This window comes from Aspergillus novofumigatus, assembly GCF_002847465.1.
Source record: "Aspergillus novofumigatus IBT 16806 chromosome Unknown P174scaffold_10, whole genome shotgun sequence".
Taxonomy (NCBI): domain Eukaryota; kingdom Fungi; phylum Ascomycota; class Eurotiomycetes; order Eurotiales; family Aspergillaceae; genus Aspergillus; species Aspergillus novofumigatus.
Window position 1 is genome coordinate 750,138 of NW_020194283.1, and position 19,654 is coordinate 769,791.

At 51.0% G+C, this 19,654-nt stretch overlaps 6 protein-coding genes across 6 annotated transcripts; 4 read left to right on the plus strand and 2 right to left on the minus strand.

The window, feature by feature from the left end:
• Positions 1 to 26: 26 nt before the first annotated feature.
• Positions 27 to 1,949, minus strand: P174DRAFT_435517 (MFS transporter; the record flags this gene model as incomplete). Its single annotated transcript, XM_024825938.1, has 7 exons — positions 27 to 41; positions 89 to 166; positions 214 to 308; positions 360 to 668; positions 716 to 1,339; positions 1,396 to 1,473; positions 1,532 to 1,949. 7 exons carry the CDS (start codon positions 1,947 to 1,949, stop codon positions 27 to 29), a joined length of 1,617 nt encoding a protein of 538 aa, XP_024678016.1.
• Positions 1,950 to 2,979: 1,030 nt separating this feature from the next.
• On the plus strand, positions 2,980 to 5,428 carry P174DRAFT_464544 (transcription factor domain-containing protein; the record flags this gene model as incomplete). Its single annotated transcript, XM_024830402.1, has 6 exons — positions 2,980 to 3,067; positions 3,121 to 3,175; positions 3,234 to 3,387; positions 3,429 to 3,973; positions 4,042 to 5,362; positions 5,384 to 5,428. The coding sequence occupies 6 exons, from the start codon at positions 2,980 to 2,982 to the stop codon at positions 5,426 to 5,428; spliced, it is 2,208 nt and encodes a 735-aa protein (XP_024678017.1).
• A 393-nt stretch (positions 5,429 to 5,821) lies between these two features.
• P174DRAFT_379234 (allantoate permease family MFS transporter) lies at positions 5,822 to 7,363 on the plus strand (the record flags this gene model as incomplete). Its single annotated transcript, XM_024822893.1, has 1 exon — positions 5,822 to 7,363. One exon carries the CDS (start codon positions 5,822 to 5,824, stop codon positions 7,361 to 7,363), a length of 1,542 nt encoding a protein of 513 aa, XP_024678018.1.
• Positions 7,364 to 8,177: 814 nt separating this feature from the next.
• Positions 8,178 to 10,491, plus strand: bxlB (putative beta-xylosidase; the record flags this gene model as incomplete). Its single annotated transcript, XM_024831396.1, has 3 exons — positions 8,178 to 8,537; positions 8,567 to 9,059; positions 9,107 to 10,491. The coding sequence occupies 3 exons, from the start codon at positions 8,178 to 8,180 to the stop codon at positions 10,489 to 10,491; spliced, it is 2,238 nt and encodes a 745-aa protein (XP_024678019.1).
• Positions 10,492 to 11,055: 564 nt separating this feature from the next.
• P174DRAFT_425346 (uncharacterized protein) lies at positions 11,056 to 12,095 on the plus strand (the record flags this gene model as incomplete). Its single annotated transcript, XM_024825279.1, has 2 exons — positions 11,056 to 11,147; positions 11,201 to 12,095. 2 exons carry the CDS (start codon positions 11,056 to 11,058, stop codon positions 12,093 to 12,095), a joined length of 987 nt encoding a protein of 328 aa, XP_024678020.1.
• Positions 12,096 to 15,124: 3,029 nt separating this feature from the next.
• P174DRAFT_464548 (putative short-chain dehydrogenase/reductase) lies at positions 15,125 to 18,032 on the minus strand (the record flags this gene model as incomplete). The annotated part of the gene is made up of 4 exons (XM_024830403.1): positions 15,125 to 16,121; positions 17,035 to 17,724; positions 17,750 to 17,751; positions 17,808 to 18,032. 4 exons carry the CDS (start codon positions 18,030 to 18,032, stop codon positions 15,125 to 15,127), a joined length of 1,914 nt encoding a protein of 637 aa, XP_024678021.1.
• Positions 18,033 to 19,654: the final 1,622 nt, after the last annotated feature.

The following is a 19,654-nucleotide window of genomic DNA, read 5'->3' on the forward strand; positions in this document are numbered from 1 at the left end:
ATATAGTCTATTGTGGTAATAACGAACTAGTGTGCAAGTTCCTGGTAGAGTTAGTAATGCACAGCAGACTGTATAGTGGATAACTTACACTTGCGAATTTGCTCCTGGCGCGAATCTTTGGTCCAAACAGCAGAAGGACCCAGGGGACGATACACAGCAACGCTCCCTGTCAAGGTCAGCACCCACTCCCTTTTTACAGATACAGAAACTTACAATTCCACCGAGTAGACTGGAAGCACCCGGATATCCAAGGTTCGTAAACATGGCGTTGGTTACCAGCGGAAAGACACCACCGAGGAGATTTCGACCTGATCGTCAAGTCAGTAGTGAAGAACAAAAGAGCACAAAAGAGAACCTACAGCAAGACTGTGCCGCAATCGCCGAACTGGCATATCGGTGATAGGTGTCTGCCAAATAATTAAAGGTTGCTAGGTAGACCGAGAAGATACCCATGGTAGCGCATCCAACTGCTATCGTTGGGACAATCCATGGAATGGAGGGGTAGGACGTCCAGCCGAACCAGAACAAACCGATTGGCATGAGCAGGGACTGGATGCAGACGAAGTAGAGCCGTCGCTCGGCGGATTTGGGAAGAGTGACGAAGCGTCGCGCGATGCTTTCTTGGTAGATGCTAATGACGGTTATGATGATGACACCAACACACATGGCTGGAAGTTGTCAGCGAGGCCCATATCCGGGATGGTGGGTGACATACAGGCAAAGACGGCGCCGCTTTGCTCAACGTTGAAGCCGTGGTTGGTCTTGAAGACTAGCGGTACGGAGCCAAATTGAAGATATAGAACTGCCCAGCTGAAGGATACCCACAGAGAGAAGAAGAACACGGTTGGCTCGGTCACAAGTAAGTCTTGTTCCTGGGTTAGTATGGCGTTCGACGGATAGTAGATGGTTGACAACTCACGGAATGGTCGATAGCACGAGATACTGATCATCTGTGCCAAAGATGCCCTCTCCTCATCACTCTTCACCTTCCACCGGATACGCTTGATCGTCTCCTTATCCGACATGATGACCCCGTAATGACCAGCACTCTCGAGTTGGTCGTAGTACGTATTGAGTGCTTTTGCCTTTCGACTCAGAAGCACACTGCCTCGGGTTTCTTTAAAGAAGAGATAGATTATAACAACAAAGACGGCTGAGACGATGGCGTGAGAGTACCAAACCCATCGCCATGTGGTGTGCTGCACAACGGCGCCAGCCAGCATCGGGGCCAGTCCAGTACCGAAAAGAGCAGCACCGGAGAACAGTGCCATGGGGGTATTCCGGTCCTCCGCGTGGTAAATGTCGCTGATCACACCTCCCACCATGGTAGAGAACGTCGCTGCGGCTGTCAGTAGCTGCGATAACAGAGGTGTTCTGGTGCGAGGATTGACGTACATCCACCTGCGCCCTGGAAGAAACGTGCAACAAGCATTCCTCCGAAGGAATGAGTGCCTCCACAGGCAATGATGCAAGCTTTGAACGCAGATTAGCATTGGTGAACTACTGTCTATCATTCATGAGAACGCCATACCGACAAAGACAATCCCACTAGCAATGAAAATTGGCCTCCTTCCGTTGATTTCTGAAAACGGAGCCAGTATCATCGGCGCCAATGCAAATCCAACACAGAACAAAGTGATGCCTAGGTTAAAGACAACCTGGCTAATCCCCCATTCCTTGGTCAGTTCAGCCGACGACGGACTGATTTCGCCAGCTGAGTAACCCGCCAATGCTGTAACTGCACAGGAGATCCATGTCATCATGGACTTGCGCCATTTAGGCCACAAAAACGGACTCGAATACTTCTTCAGATCTGGACATTCTGGGGCTGGTGACTGGCCTGGTTCCGGAGGTGATGTGATGAATGGTGTCGGTAGAGGAGTGTCTAATTCCAGGTATAAATATTCAACTTCTTGGTCGCGAGTGTCCTTTTCGGGCTCGCTGTCCATGGTTGTATTATAAAGGACGCCGTAGATATTGAATCACTTGATAGGCTGCACACTGCTGAGATGTTGCCTGGTTTTCTGCGCCATAGACCTCTGGAAGTTGACAGTTGGGACAAACTTCAAGTGATATAACAACAAATGACGCACAGGTTATCGTATCGTCTTTATGAGTCGTGAAAACTCGATCCGTTTACCATCAGTTGGAGAAAATTGGAGAAGGTACCTCTATAGACTGCAAAAAAAAAAGGCGACAAGTTGCAATCCTTCCGCTTTAGTAGATTCGAAGAACCTGTCATATGTGCGATGCCAATGATATCCTCGAGATTCGGCTAATCTAATTGGGTGTTTTATCATCCTTTGCAAGTTTTCACCACTACTATGACGCCCTACTGAATTCAAATTTTGATCTTTTCTATTATTAATCGCTCCACCTTCTCCAATTCGGTTGTGCGAGAAGGCGCAATTCGGAGAAGGCCGTATTCTGACTGACTCATCTTCACATGTTGGAGATAGCATCTATGTCATGGAATTGACAGTGACAATTCAAAATCATGGACAAGCACAAGATAGCAACACAAACGTGATCGTTCGCATATTATTACTATTTCCTTCGGCTTTCCCCCTCTTTCTTGTTCGAGGACTCCTGTCAACTGGCAGCGTCATGTAGAGATCTCTTAATCTCTTAACCGAGATGCCGGTTCCGCATCCGGTCCCGCATCACGCCTTAGATAAGCACTCTGAACCATGCGAGGACTCGTCAGTCTTGCCTAGCAAGTATCATGCTCCTTTGTCAATTCATTCCATCTAGTAGCATCGGTGCTGTACGATTGCTGTCATTCTCTGGAGCTCAACAGCCAGTTTCACTGCGAGAAGACCTCGTTGGCCGACCGAGTGTTGGCGACTGTCTTCTGCTGCGACCAGGGAGAGCGCACAGAGAACCTTGGCATTGCTGACATCTTGAGGACTCTCCAGGTTGGAGAGTGGCACAAGGCTATTCGGGAACATAACACCAACATTCTCATCGCGATGGAAAATGGTGAAGGCTGCCCGTACTTTCCAATGCCAGCGATGTTCCCGGACGTTTGCTCGGCTGGAGCATCTCCAGCGCCACGATCGGTCGCGTGAGTCGCTTCCCCGATCCCCTCTTCTCCAAATCCACTGACCGCTCCTGTAGACACCAAAGAAAAGCCGTATGTCTGCGACAAGTGTCCAAAATCGTTCACTCGCAAGTAAGTACTGCATTGAACAAGGAGAGGGTCGAAAGAAGAGAATATACTAAGTGCTTAGGGATCTGTTGACCCGCCATGAGCGATTGTCCCACAGTTCACCGTCCGGTAACCGTGATACCGACAACGGCGACCATCCAACGACCGCACCATCAGCCACTGACCATGTGCTGCATGGGCTGAATATCCTTGCATCCGCCGTGGCGGATCGTACCGTGCCCACTTCTACTCGGGGCCTCCTCGCGGGCCGCATCAGCATCCCCTCTCGGCCAGCCAAGGTACATTCTCTTCCGGTCGGCCGGCAACGGCGGATCGGACGCCTCTCGCCGGCCATCCTTTACAATCAGCACATTCCCCCGGCGCGGCCGAAGCGACTGCTTTTGGTGAAACTTTCTCCGGATACACTACCTCCAACGCATATGACGGGGACGACTTCACGTCTTTCCTTGACAGCATTCCGCTTCCCAGCCACCCTTACTCGCCGACGTATCAACCCCTACCGGTGTTTCCCGCCTGGAACTTTGATTCGACTTCCGATTACGATCATTCAGTTGACCGAATAGGTACGGCGAACGCAGCAGTGACACCGTCGAGCTCGGTGCTTCCTCGTCATGGGACGCAGTTGCCGTCTCTTCAGCCCGAGAGCCCCCAGACTTCCCATAGAGCGCGACAGCCGAAGGGGGCCATTTTTGTCACAACACATTGTCGCGACAGGATAATTACGCTGCTGGCTGATTACGCCAATGTCCTTCCAGATCCTTACATCCCGTCTCGACACGCTTTGTCCCGATGCCTTACAGGGTATCTGTCTGGATATCACGATCATTACCCTTCATGCATATCCCCACGTTGGACATTGAAAACATGAGCCTGCAGCTGTTTCTTTCCATGGCAGCATTAGGCGCTCGGTACTGTCGGGAACCAGATACAAGTCTGAGCCTGTACCGAATCGCAAGGACAATTACCATGGAACATGTTCGGAGGACGTATCAGTTTCCTGGGACCGGTCAATTTTCCGAAAAGTTTAGACTTTCGACTACTGGAAGTCCTGAAAGCCAAGATCTTCTCGAGACTATCCAGGCATTATTACTGCTCCATTCAGTCTCATCATGGTTCAAACGCGATCCGTCCCATCACGAATCCCTCTTCATGCGCAGTTTTATGGAGACAATGCTCCGAGAGGGAGGACTGAACGAGTTGCCTGAGCAGGATGGCTCATGGAAAAGCTGGATACGCCGGGAGTGTGTGAAAAGGACCTCACTCATTGTTTTCTGCTATCTCAATATCCTCACCATTGTCTTCGATATCACACCACTCATCCTCACCGAGGAAATCAGTATGGATCTCCCATGCAGCGAAAAGGAATGGCATGCTCCAAATGCCGTTGCTTGGATGCAAGAACGCAGTCAGACGTCGCCGGAACCAAAGCTACAAGACGCGCTCTCGTCCCTTTTCACTCAACCTACCACACCAAAGGCAGACCTGGAGAGCTTCTCCTCTTTGGGTGGCTACGTGCTGATCCACGCCATTCTACAGGATATCTGGCTTCTTCAAAAGGCTCGTCGCCTGCCCCTGTCGCGAAACAGCTCTCTCTCTACGGCGGAAGCCTTATCGCTTGAACAAGCGCTAGAACAATGGTGCCAATGCTGGGAGCGCAACCAGGAATCCTCGATCGATCCATTTAACCCTCATGGGCCTCTCTCTTTCACATCCACCGCCCTCCTTCGTCTCGCGTACATCCGCCTCAACGCGGATTTTACTTCCGCGCGGCGCCTGCAAACCTGGGATCCGAGCCAGATTGCGCAATCCCTGCGCCAGAACCTTTCCGTGCGGCGGGGCGACCGGCTGACACGGGCCGCCTTGCACTGCGCTCATGCTTTGAGCACCCCCATCAAGCTCGGGATCAACTACGTAGCTCACACGCTGGTTACCACCTGGTCGAACCAATACGCACTGTGTTCGTTGGAATGCGCGGTGCTACTGGCGAAGTGGCTCGAGAAGGTGACAGTGCCGAATCCTGATCCCGCCTTGACGGAGCAGGAAACCAAGCTTCTAGAGTTTGTGATCGAGATGGTTATGGAGACACAGCATGGGGCCAGTCGGGAATGGTTGTTGGAGAACAATACACGGCTGAGTGCTATTGTCACTCGCCTTTGGGGTCGATTGTTTACGACGGATCATATCTGGGAGGTAGTCAATCTGATAGGGCAGTCTTTGAGTCGGTATGCCGATATCCTAGAAGGAGTCTCAGGATAACTTGAGCCAGCGTTGTCCTCTGAACCTTGTAAACCATTTCTTAGCATCGGAATTATCATTGGGGACGAGTCAACAAGACGCCACCGAGTTTTCACTTCCATCTTGCCCGCTTCGAAGCGAACCAACCCTGAAAATATTCAGATAACCGAGGGTCGCAAGCCGGTATCCATAAGAACAATTGGATATTATGACTCAATTGCACACTGAATTGCGTTCTGCGGTTCCTGGACGTAATGCCAAGACCTTCTCGTGATTGCGTGATTTGATACTATCATGGCTAATTATCGAAAACTTCGAGTATTTATTCCTTCTACAAGGCATCAATTTGCTGGGATATTCTCATCTATACCAATCATTGATTCCGCTCGTCCCGGACCAGCACAACAGTTGGCCATGGTCGCTACAACGGCGGTCGACTTTCCCCAAAGCCCGCAGGATGACAAAGCTCCAGCTACCAAAGTGACACAGGACAAGCTCCCCACAAAAGGCGATGCAGCTTTACAACTTCTTTCCGGAAGAGGCACTGAGAATGGGGCCCTAGACCCCGATGCCTCGCGCCGCCTCGTCCGCAAGATCGACCTGTACGTGATGCCGTTAATCTGCATCGTCTACTTCTGCCAATATCTAGACAAGATCGCAATCAGCTACGCCAGCGTGACAGGAATCAAAGAGTCGGCACACCTCCACGGCAATCAATTCAATTGGATCTCCAGCATCTTCTTCTTCGGCCAGCTCACCTTCCAATTCCCCACCATGCGCCTCATCCAGGCCTTCCCGCTGGCCCGGTACGTCGCGACCAACGTCACAATCTGGGGCATTATTCTCGCTTGCATGGCAGCCTGCAAGTCCTTCGCTTCGCTGATGGTCTGTCGCACGCTCCTGGGCTGCGCGGAGGCCGCGATCGTTCCGGCGTGGGTCGTCTTCACGTCGCAGTGGTACCGCAAGGAGGAACAGGCGTTCCGGGTGGGACTGTGGTTCTCCATGTGCGGCTGGGCGCAGATGTTCGGCGGGTACGTTGCGTACGGGGTAGCGGTTCACGTCGGCAGCGATCCGCACGCGGCGCTGCGTGGATGGCAGGTGATCTTTCTCATTCTAGGGGTCTTTACCACGCTGGTGGGGGTTCTCTTCTTCTTTATCTTACCGGATTCGCCCGTCACAGCGGGCTTCCTGTCCGCCGAGGAGAAGGCCCTGCATGCGGAGCGTCTTCGTGGCAATGAGCAGGGTATTGGGAGCTCGGTGTTCAAGCGTGAGCAGTTCTACGAGGCGCTAAGAGATCCAAAGACATGGCTGTATTCGTTCTGGGTCTTTGCCGCGAATATCCCCAACTCGATCGCTACCAGCTTCGGCAATATCCTGGTGACGGGAATGGGGTACTCGGCGACGCAGAGCCTGCTGCTCGTGACACCGTTGGGCGCGTACGAGGTGGTCGTTCTGGTTGGATTGACGTATCTCGCTATGCGAACGAACCAGCGCCTGCTGTGGTGTATCGCCGGGCATATCCCGAGCATCGTGGGTGCGATCCTAATGGCCACGACGAATAAAGCTCCCGCCTTGGTCGGGTACTATCTGTCTGGCGGCATCCCCATCGGATGGACGACGATTCTGGCGCTGACGAGTACCAATGTCGCCGGGTCGACAAAGAAGATCACCGTCTCGTGCATCCAGACCATCGCGTATACTGTGGGAAACATCATATCGCCGCAGACGTTTCAGCATAAGGACGCGCCGAGGTATCTTCCTGCGAAAATCTCGATTGTCATTCTGTATGTTCTTATCACCTTGGATTTGTGTTTGATCCGGTGGTTGGCGATCCGTGAGAATAGGAAACGGGATGCGGAAAAGGAAGCGCTGGGGGATGCGTACGTGGTGGAAAAGGACCACGAGTTTCTTGATCGGACTGATTTTGAGAATCGCGAGTTTAGATATGCTATTTGATCATGACATATACTGTTTCGAGCTAATGGAAGGACTGATCATAGACATCACGAGCCTTGTCCTGCCACATGGCTAGAATAGGCAGGTAGACATACTAGCTCTAATTTACAATCCTATCGCTATAGACCTATCGCTGATGCCTTGCTCGAAGCATCCTGTGCAGACCCTCCTTCGCGAGGCCTTGGCCCCCTAAGCCTGTCATCACAATGATAAGCACCAGTAAAAACACTAATATGTAAAAGACACCCCCATGCGCTTGGTCGCACAGAGAAAGCCAGAAGAAAGAGTACTTTTAACATTCTTTGGTGCTGAACACATGTTTGTATACATGAGCCTTCCGCAATGATTCTATTGCACAGACGTATCAACTTATCACTGTCTGCCAACATTAAACCGCTCAACGTAGCTCACTTGCTTACCAATGTCAATTGAAATTTTTCCTGCAGACTGAGTTAGGCCGAGGAAACCCTTCCCCGAGATGCAACATTGACGATCCCCCGCAATACTGCATATTCAGGCTAAATCTAATCCCTGGCAAATGCTTCTTTGAGCTCATCTCCTCATTATGTGCATCTTCGAGGATATAACCCATTGGCCATATCCAACCAGTGTGCAGGGATCCACAGGACTTTTACTTGAATGAGCCATCCGCCCTCGATTTCGGCTGAAAAGATGAGTGATATCAACATGAGCCGATGGCAAATACAATGGCATCTGCCCATCGGTAGAACCATCAATGAGCCGATATCTGGAATATATAAGTATTGTCGATATCCTCGTTGTGGTCAAGAAGAACCTCCAAACCAGCAACACAATGGCTGGCATTATGTCGTGGCACTATGGCAGAGCCATCGCCCTCTTTGTCTCTCTGGCCCCTGTGGCTCTATCTCTAAACACCTTCCCGGACTGCACCAGCGGTCCCTTGAGCAAGCTCGCCGTCTGTGACACATCCCTCGATGTGACCACTCGTGCTCGGTCACTGGTGAACGCCATGACCTTCGAGGAGAAAGTCAACAACACGCAATACAACTCTCCTGGTGTGCCGCGACTAGGTCTACCCGCATACAACTGGTGGAGCGAAGCATTACATGGCGTAGCAGGATCACCTGGCGTCGAGTTCGCCGACAGCGGCCCATTCAGCTACGCCACCTCGTTCCCCAGCCTATTCTCCTGGGTGCCACCTTCGACGATGACTTGATCAAGCAAGTGGCCACCGTAGTGAGCACCGAGGGCCGAGCATTCGGTAACGCTGGTCGCGCCGGACTGGACTTCTGGACGCCGAATATCAACCCGTTTCGCGATGCGCGCTGGGGCCGGGGACAAGAGACACCTGGTGAAGACCCGCTGCACGTCTCGCGATATGTCTATCATCTGGTTGATGGACTGCAGAATGGCATTGGCCCGGCGAAGCCCAAGGTTGTTGCCACATGCAAGCATTTTGCAGCGTATGACCTGGAGGACTGGAATGGCGTCGTGCGCCACTCCTTCAACGCGAAGGTGTCGACGCAGGATCTGTCCGAGTTCTATCTCCCTCCTTTCAGAAGCTGTGCCCGTGATGCCCGGGTCGACGCAGTCATGTGCAGCTACAATGCGTTGAACGGTGTGCCTGCCTGTGCCGACTCCTATCTGCTGCAGACAATTCTCCGGGAGCACTGGAAGTGGGATGAGCCCGGCCATTGGATCACGAGCGATTGCGGTGCCATCGATGATATCTACAACGGCCATAATTACACAAAGACCCAGCCGAGGCCGCTGCTACGGCGCTGAACGCAGGCACGGATTTGGATTGCGGCACGGTGTTCCCTAAATACCTTGGACAGGCTGCAGACGAGGGTCTCTATACCAACCAGACACTTGATACAGCCCTCGTTCGGCTGTACTCCTCCCTCGTAAAACTGGGGTACTTTGATCCCGCAGAGAGTCAACCATATCGCTCCATCGGGTGGAAGGATGTCGACGCCCCTGCCGCAGAAGCACTCGCCCACAAGGCGGCTGTCGAAGGCATCGTTCTACTGAAGAACGACAAGACCCTTCCGCTCAAGGCCAAGGGCACCCTGGCCCTGATCGGACCATATGCCAACGCAACAAAGCAAATGCAGGGCAACTACGAAGGCCCGCCCAAGTATATCCGCACGCTTCTCTGGGCCGCTACCCAGCTGGGCTACGATGTGAAATACGCCTCCGGCACAGCTATCAACTCAAACAGCACCGCTGGATTTGACGCAGCGCTATCAGCAGCTAAACAAGCAGATGTTGTGGTATACGCCGGCGGCATCGACAATAGCATCGAAGCCGAAGGGCGCGATCGCACCACCATTGTCTGGCCCGGGAACCAGCTAGACTTGATCAACCAGCTCTCAAAGATCGGCAAGCCCCTCGTCGTAGTCCAGTTCGGAGGCGGACAAGTCGACGACTCCTCTCTACTCTCAAATCCACACGTCAACGCTCTGCTCTGGACCGGGTATCCCAGCCAGGAAGGCGGATCCGCCATCTTCGACATCCTCACCGGGAAGACTGCGCCTGCAGGCCGCCTGCCAGTAACACAATATCCAGCAGACTATGTCAACCAGGTTCCATTGACCGATATGGCCCTGCGTCCGGGGTCAAACACTCCAGGACGTACTTACCGGTGGTACGATAAGGCGGTCCTGCCCTTTGGCTTTGGTCTGCACTATACAGCTTTCAAGATCACTTGGCCGCGCAGAGCCCTGGGACCGTATAACACTGCAGCGCTGGTGAGCCGGTCACCCAAGAACGTACCAATTGATAGGGCTGCGTTCGACACCTTCCGCATCCAAGTGACCAATACTGGGAAGACCACGTCGGATTACGTGGCGTTGCTGTTCTTGAAGACTACTAATGCTGGGCCAAAGCCATATCCTCTCAAGACGCTGGTCGGCTATACTCGTGCGAAGCAGATCAAGCCTGGCGAGAAGAGGTGGGTGGACATCGAAGTCTCTTTAGGTTCGCTGGCCCGTACGGCGGAGAATGGTGACTTGGTGCTGTACCCGGGACGGTACACTCTGGAGGTGGATGTGGGAGAAAACCAATACCCCACTGCTAGTTTCACGGTGCAAGGTAAAGAGATGGTTCTGGACAGCTTCCCCCAGCCTCCGGAAACTCGGTGATGTGAGCCAGATTCTCGGATGTTGGTGGGGGATGCAGACGAACAGACTATGTAGCAAAGTGAATTATTTTCCTGCTCAAGAGAAGCCTCCAAGATACTCTCAAGCTACATAGCCCTATGTCTTAACCGTACACATATTACTATAGTCAACGCTCCTTCCAAGCCCTTGTTCTTGTAACGGGCAGTGTCTCCAGACGCGAGGATATTCTACTACCCTCCTTAGTCTGTCCATTGAATCATATGCACGCGCTGAAAAAATCTCTCATTGAGAGCCACTCTGGTAAACGCCCTTTGCCTTCCCTTCCCGAGCCCCTTGAATGTACTCTTCGAATTGTAAACTTAAAATCTGGAAATAAATCCTTGCCGCTTAGGTAGCCGACATACTCAGTGTACTCGGGGGTATTGTCCCCACGGATACCCCAGGAAACGAACAGCTGAGAAATCGCGAGTGTGTCTAATGAACTTTCATCTGTCTGGTCTTTCTTGAGCGCAGTATGAGCCTCTGTCAGGCGCGCATATGCATCTTCCTGAAAAGTCAACGACAGGTTTTCGTGATTGGGCAAAGATGGAGTTCATGAGGGGTGACATCAACGAATTTATTGACAACATTGCGGGATACAAGTCAACGATCTCTGTTGGATTGGGTACTATCACTATGTTAGTCAAGGTTCCACTCCTGCATGAGACTTTACTGATCCTCTTCGCATAAGGCATTCTTCCAAGGTGTCCGAACGAGTCCTGCAGGAGTACAATGAAATGATACAGGACACGGCCTATAACCTAGACATTCACCTGCGACGGATTGACGAAAAATTGGCACGTCTCATGACCCAAGATGACAATGCCTCAGATGTGAGCATTAATCTGGAGGATGAGAGGGAGGTGACGAAGCAGTGTCTTCGCATCTGCCAAGATGCGAAGACTTTCATCGAAACTCTAACACAAAGGGAGTCTGCCGTGCTGCAAGAGGCCCCGCGAAATATCACCCAAGCCGATGTGGAGAACCTCTTCGAAGCTCAGCTGCTGACGCGCCAAACTTTGGATGAAAACAGAGCTGGTTTTACGGACATCATCAGCCGCCTTCAGGAACGGCTGGATTCCCTACTGACAAACAGGGACCGAAACGACAAGGAGCGAATGGCACTACAGGAAGATATTCAGATTTCAAGACAATGCTTAGAAGTGTGCAACATGGCCAGTGAAGTCTCTCGACAGAAAGTCTACAGGATTGGAGAGGTGATTGCCGATGGCGACAGTGATCAGGTAGTGGTGACTACTCTAGCTGATTTATTTGATATTAAGAAAGCCCTGTCCAAAGGTAATTCGGCACAATTAGTTGGCTCAATGACAGAAGAGGCTCTTCGAAACCTGACCGACAAGCGCTACAGCAGCCGCTTTGCTGCAGTTGCCACACCGTCTGCTAAGGTTGCCACTCCAAGCTCTCCTTCCACCCCTGGGGCGCAGAATGTCAAGCCTCCAGTTGGCATTAGCGAAGGGGGGCTTCCTCAACCTCAACGATCGGGGACAAGACGGAATAGACCGTCTTCAAATGAGATGAGAAAACGGGCTGTGACTGGTATGGCGAAGAGCGATGACGACGAGTAATCTGAAAACCCTCTTAAGGTGTTTGTCAAAGTTAGTCACATGATCCGTCCACTCGAAGCTGGTTCTGAGAGGGGGAGGAGCATTCGTTTGCTTAAAGCGACGATGGCTAGGGTCTAGTCTGCTGAGCGAATGGTCAGCAAATTATGCACCAGGATGGAGGGATATTTCAAAGTAAATATCTGAAATAGTCCGAAATTTTGTATTCACTGTTCCATATGCAACCACTCCTGCATAAGTTTGTATAAATGGCGTCTTAACGGCTCATTGGATACTACCCTCCAGAGATGGGCAAAGAATCTCATACAATGGCATGAAGGATAGCATGTGATCCTTTTCCATCCTGGAGAAAATTATTAATGCAACCATAACAAAAGACATAATGATAATGCGAGTATACCCAGGGCAGGCTGCGCTTAACATAATGGGCGTTCCAGCAAGAAATTAAAGTCATTTTGTGCCACTGATTTTTGTTCTGGAGAGTATGATTTGGTTTAGCAAGCAACCACCCACAGTAGAATGATCTAGATGAGAGTTGGGTGGGTGTTTGCTTTTGTCAAGGACTTCCAAATGAACATCCTCTTCTAGTACTATTGGATCTCCTTGTCATGTAAATGGTCCTATTATTAATCAATTAATAGGGTTGATGTCTGTGCTATTGTGCAGCTATAGTACTTGATGCTGCTGCGTATGAACATATTAATGAGCCCTATGTGGTACAAAATTACTAAACAAGAGCATTGTGCCTGTGCACAGGGCAAAGGTTATTAAATGCTGCTTCTACTGATGTAGCCTGCCGCAGCTGAAGATCACAATCACCCTTCTGGTCAAGCTTGCAGACACGTGCGCCATCTCATGCACCCTCTAGCGCATGAAGAAAGGGACATAGATGTAATGTTATTAGGGAGTGGCTATATGTACATTCCTTACTCACCAATGCGATAGCGCGCTTGATGATGACCATGTTGTTTAGCCTGGTCTTGCTTAGGCTCGTAATTGAGTACCTGAGCACGACTTCGTTCTCGTCAAGTGCAAGGTCCTATACTCCGCATACTCGTACACGCTCACGAGCTCGGCCTAGTACAGACTCGAAAACGGGACCATGGTGGCGTTCTTAGCCAGAGAGTCAATGTAGGATTACGAGGCCGTCCATCATCATCTCCACGACCATAATGTCGGGCGTGCTCATCCTCTTGTACAAGGACTGCATCAAGCTCGTCAGCCTAGGTGAGCGCCATCAAGTTATTGTCCATCATCATAGCCACTTAGCCGAAGGTGTACCAGAACACGTCCATTTCTATGCCGTCAGCCTTGTGCATGAACATGCCCACATGCTCAGCGAAGATGTTAGCAGGACGATCCTGATTGTTTGGGTATCCGCGAGGTTCATAACCACCATGGAAATTTATTGCTGGTTGATCAAGGCCATCGATTGAATTGTTTATCCGTGTCAGCCATACAACTGGTTATGGATGGTCTAAGGCATGAGACGGGTCAACATCTGGTCTATCCTTTCCTTTCTGGCACCATTTCTTCTCTCCCCAAATCTGTTCCCAATCAAAATAGCCCCAATCCCGAAGCCCGCAGAAGCTCTTTGCCGTACAGCCAAGCATGCTCTGGCAGGAGTGTTTAGCTTGATGGTCGTAAGGTCCTTTGTTTTTTGCAGTTGATGTGGGTACATGATCTCTTAGAGAAAGTGCCACAACTTATTGTGTGGGGAGGCTCCTAGACTTGGAAAACATGGAAGAGAGAGATAGTTTAGTCAGTATCTGAATATCTGCACAGACGCATCTAACCTTACTAAAAATCCTTAAGTAACTATTTTTAATAACTTGAACCGGTAAAATTGAATCTAACCCTCACCGAACCCACCGCAGTGAGGGTTTGAGCCAAAAAGGAAGGCCCGAACCGCGACTTGAACGCGGGTCTCATCCATACAGAGCTCTTTTGAGAGCCGAAGCATACAGGGATATGATTGCTTACCCTACAATGATGAAGTAAAACTTTCGGCTTCATTCCATGGTTAATGGCTCCCGTCCTAAGCTCAACCGCCAACCTAGATTAACACAGCCCTCATATAAATACTAGAATTAGTGGATATTCTCGAATGAGACGTGTTGCAGAAGCCTGCCAAAACCGGAGAAAGCAGATATTGTCCAGCTCCGTCCCTGCCTTGACCAACCTCTGACGTGGTAAATCCACATTGAACATCGTATTTTGTATCCTCTCCCAATCTCGGGGCAAATTGATCTGCAGTTCCTGCATGCAGCAATGAATATGCAAGGTGATAGAACTATTAACTCCCTCATGAGTAGCTTTACTCTTGGTGTCCATGCATCATATATTAAGAGGCTATGAGAGGTTTCCTTTCTTTCTACTCCCTGTACTCATAGTCACGTCCCCATGATTGACATCAGGGGCACACTTTGATCCCAGACTTCGACGAAGAATGGGAGCAATCGCAATAGTGTCTACTATATCCTATACCTGTAGCACTGGTGCGTGCAGCCTCAGTGGATACTGATGTTATTCCAGAACCAGTGGCAGCAGGCACGGCACTGGCATGTCATGACTATTGCATATCCTGTCGACTTCGACCAACGTTCTATCTATATAGGAGGATATTCCTCAGGTATCTTTGGAGAGGACTCAACGGACTTGATTGGTTTTGCAATAAGTCGTTTATTTCCCAAGAAGAGACGCTGAAATTATTCTCTCTAGAACTTTCCTTACTCGTTTTCCGATATGAAGAGGTATGAGGAGTAGAGTCTGTTCATTTCTTTGCAATCCGAGTATATTGTTTTCTGCTTTGGTCCAGGAATGTTGCTCTATTCACGGCGGAGTAGACTATATAGATGATGAGGAACTTTATAGTGATAGAGGAAGCCATATCGCGGACTGAATCCATGGAAGACACACCTGGCCGATGCGATATTACGACATATTTGAATAGCATTAAGATTCTGCACCTGCCGATTCATATTTCAAATAAAGTACATACTGGCACGAATTCAAAGCCTACAGTCCTGCTCTCACTCATCAACACCCACCAACTTCAGCGACACATCCCACAGCCTCCTCTCCTTCTCCGGGCTATACGCATACGAGGCATACCCTGGCGCCCACGGTCCCCCGCTGGCGTCATGCGCTTCAGCAATCTGCACATCCTCGAGGTACTTCCCGCCCATCCCCTCCAGAGCTCTGGCGACAGCCCCCCAAACCGAAGTAGCAGCACCCTGCTCCGGACTCTTAAGCCGCGGTCCAAGTGTCGGATCCTCAGTGAATCCACTCTGCTCTTCCTCAGACAAGTGCTGCGCCAGTCCGGTCATAATGCCACCGGGCTGGACACTAAACGCACGCAGACCACGCGAGGCATAGCGGCGGTCAATCTCGTTCGCTGCCCACACCAGCGCGCACTTGCTCTGCCCGTACGCCTTCCACCTGTCGTACTCGCCGTCGAGGTTGAGGTTGTCAAACTCCACCTCGGAGTAACGGTGTGCGAGGGACGAGAGGAGGATCACGCGAGAATTCGCCTGTGGGGTCGCAGCGGCCAGCAGCGCCGGGCGCAGGAGGAGGAAGAGCAGGAAGTGAGATAGGTAGTTGGTTCCGAGCTGGGTCTCGAACCCGTCCTTGGTGCGTCCTTCCGGGGTGGCCATGACGCCGGCGTTGGCGATGAGGATGTTGAGGGTTTGGGTCTTGGAGAGGACCTCGGCGGCGCAGGCGCGCACACTAGCGAGGGATTCCAGGTCTAGTTTGAGCAGGTGTACGCGCGGAGAGGATACTAGGTCGCCGAGGGCTTGTTTGGCTTTGTTTAGGTTCCTGGCTGTCAGGTAGAGGGTTGCGCCGGTGGTGAAGAGTGTTTTGGCGGTCTCGACGCCGATGCCTGAGGATGCGCCAGTGATGAGGATCGAGGAGCCGGTTAGTTGGCCCTCTAAGCCCTCGTCCTGGATGATCTGCATGGCTGTTGGGCGCGCATCCCCTGGGCCTTGGGGATTCTTGTGAACGTCCGCATAGCGTGCTGTCATGATGCTGTCTGGTGATTACACTAGTTTTGAAAGAAGATGATGGTAAATTATGCTCTTGCAATTGATGAGGGATTATGGACACCAGACTGGAAAGGACTACGAGGCGGTCTTTATACAGAAAGTTGTCACATAGAAAGAACCCTTTCGGCTGGAGTTTGTCGTTATAACCATACCATGACGTTCTTCTTAACTCCAGATTCTCCATTGCCTGATTATTTAGGGTTCATGCATCATGCAAAATCCGAGGGATGTATGATCCTACCATACACAGGCATCCATGGTACGGAGAACAGTTATGCTTAATTCCGAGCTCCGGGTTTAGGATGGTGGGACAATTCGATTATTCCCGCCAAGTGTCAGCTTACCCACAAAGTCAGTCATCAGCCTCGTTGCCATCAATCAATCAATGATCAATCAAGATTCTATTAACCTGTTAGAGCCCGTCTACAGACCGTTGTCATCTATTATCATAAGGGAATAGTTAGGGAATGCTGATTAATCTTAGCCACTTCTCAAAAACGATCACTTTAAGTTCAGCCTCTCTATTTCTCTGCCATTTTTTTAATGCCCTAAAGCGCCACCTCCTAAGCCACTGTGTCAGCTAGAACGTGTGGGACTCTACGCATTGAAGGCTTACGGAATTAACGAGATATGCTGCCATCTCTCCCATAGCTCGGAAATGTGCCCTTTAATGTACCTGGAATGACAACTGCCGACAGGCAAGTCCTTCTGGGGGCTTTAGTTTATCTGCACTACCTTGCTGTGTAGATGAAAGCGATCGTACGTAGTATAGCATGAGAATAAGAACGAGAGCAGCAACAGAGAATACTGGAAGATAGTATTCCTGAATTACTGTACATACATCGCCGAGCCCTCATCCTGAACATAGACAGGATTGGTACCCCAGGCTAGATCACCGACGCCGGCCAATACTCCTCTTGCTCGACATCATCTTCACACTCTCCTCATAATCGCTCGTTCCATGATTAGGATCCTGATCTTTCGCATTCTTCGCTCCACACTTGGACCCATCCTTCCCTCCGCCCAGCGGCCCATCAATCTGCATAAACTCCCGCTTATCCGTCGCCTTGAGCATATTCTCCGCCGCCTCAGGAACCCATCCATTAATAAAATCGCCGTGCCAGCAGTACGATGAGCCGCACGCCAACTCCAGCGGCGGCGTGCCGGACCACCCATTCGGTAGCAGCTTGCGCAGATCATAGCGGATGGAGAAGCGCAGCTGTGGGATGCGCTTCATGCCCGCCGGGCAGCGGTTCGCGGGCCGGAAGCTGCCGCTCCAGTTCTGGGTGCCTGAGTAGGCGGAGTCGAGGGTGTCTGGGTTGACGCAGTCCGGGAACAGCAGGAGGGACTGCAGATGGGTAGGGCAGGTCTTGGTCGGGAAGGCGGCGACGTCCTTGCCGCCGTCGGTGTTGGAGACGCCCTCGCACATCCACTGAATGCCGTAGACGCTCTCGACGTCCGCCTGGGACGTGCCCTTGGCGTTGCCGGCAACGGCTTTGAAGTTCTGCGGGAAGGCGATCTCGGCGTCGCCGATGTTGACGTAGTAGGCGCTGAAGCGCATGGGGGTGATGGGGTGTGTTTGCCGCCTTCGGTCAGGTATAAGGTTGGGACCCCTGTTTTGGTTAGATTAGCCAATAGATTGAAAGGAAGAGAGAAGCGTACAGTAGACGGAAAGGTCGTTGGGGTTCTCGTTGGTTGAGCAACCGGCCTGGAGCTCGGCCGAGGTGTTGGTGTTGATCGTGACGGCATCAGATCCGAAGAAGCTGTGCATGTGGCTCTTGTACTGGCCAGGAAGAACAATAGGATCAATGTTTTTCAGCATGAACTGCTCGGCGACGACCACAGTGTAGGCATGCGCGAGTCCAGCCGCGGCTACCAGCGAAAAGAAATACATGGTGAAAGAGTGTAGAGTCGATCAACGACTAAGACGAACAAATCAACAATTAACTGAAATAGAAAAGAATGACAGGAATGCGATGCGACTGGAAGAAGCAGACAAGCATGGCAACTCGCAGGTTTATATCTGCCTGATTTCACTCAAATAGCGCCAACAGCAAAGCTTCAGGTTGATTGCGCTCACGATGGGAGAGAGCAGCCCCTCAGTCGCAAGTTGATGAATATAGCACCCTGAAGGACCCTAATTGCCTAGTGCGACACCCAGTCGGTCTCACCACCAGCCCCAAGCGCGTGCCAAGGCCTCCACCAACTCCAATGTCTCAAGGAAACTAACCGAATAGTTTGACAAAAGTGGACATGTTCTTTTAAGGAAAAGGGATTGGTCATGTTGAAGCTCCCTTTTTGCCGTTTCCGGTACGTTAAAACGGTAGGTCTCAAACCCATCCGTAACCAGCGAGCAAATCTCATCAATAGCGGACATGCTCCGTTGTACCCAGGGATTTCGAGGTATCTAGATCTAGACCTGAAGCTTAGACAAACATTCGTATTCGTACATGATTCTACTTTCGTGCTCTCAAGTATCTTGAATATTTCTTTTCAAGTGCACACGCCAGCGGTCATGACCGATATTAGCTGAGACTTACCACTACGCTTAAAATGGGTTCAACTAGCAGCTCTGTCCGGAGCACAAGTACCCCGACGCTCAATGGACATATGGAGGAGATTTCTAGCGTAACTACGATAAATTCCCGGAGATAAACCATAACAAACAAGGGAGGAAAACACACTGTAGCATCTTGTGGGGCACAATCGTAAGGTTGGACCGTCTAGCTCCAGCAATGACTCGTGTGGAGGAAACATCGCTTGATTCGGAAGACATGAAACAGGAACAGGGGTCATTGCATTTAACTAGCAGCCTAGATCAGAGGGATATGCGAAGTTCGAATAAGAAAGGCTAAGGTCGAAAGGTTGTGGGTCAGAACTTGATTAAGAAAGTGCTTGATGTATAGTACTATTGGTATAGACTTGTCCCCGGGCGCATTTACGCTCAGTCGATCATGGAAGGATAATTCAGGCCATGACAGTGCATAAGAGAGGCAAGGGACCCAAATATCAAATCCAAGTACTCTCTACCCGGGAACTACTCGGATGATTGTGAGATGGGCTTCCATTACAGGTCGCCCGGAGTCTACATTCGTCCAAGGAGCGATAGTTTGCTACCATCTTAAAGCTAGCGTGAAGTATCACTCTGTCAACCAAGCACCGAAAGCTGAAATTGATATTGGGCTGATACCAGTGGTGGTTCACTACAATCTTCGTTCTGTCTTCCTCTAAGATACGGTGTCCGTAATATGAGGTTTTAGCGATGCATCAATGCTTTGGGTGTGAGATTGCTGGGGGCTTGACTGCCTCTGAGTAACCCCTGCATGCGCGACCTAATTTTCTACAGGTCCTGCATCCTGGTCGATACACTTCAAGACAAGATCAGCTAGAATAAGGAGTGTCAAGACCACGGCACGTACTGTTTTGCGCTGGTGCAGTCGGATCATCCTTGTGTCTCTCTGGAAGACATGAGTAATGCAAATGACAAGCCAAAGGACCAGTAGGAGCGCTACGGGC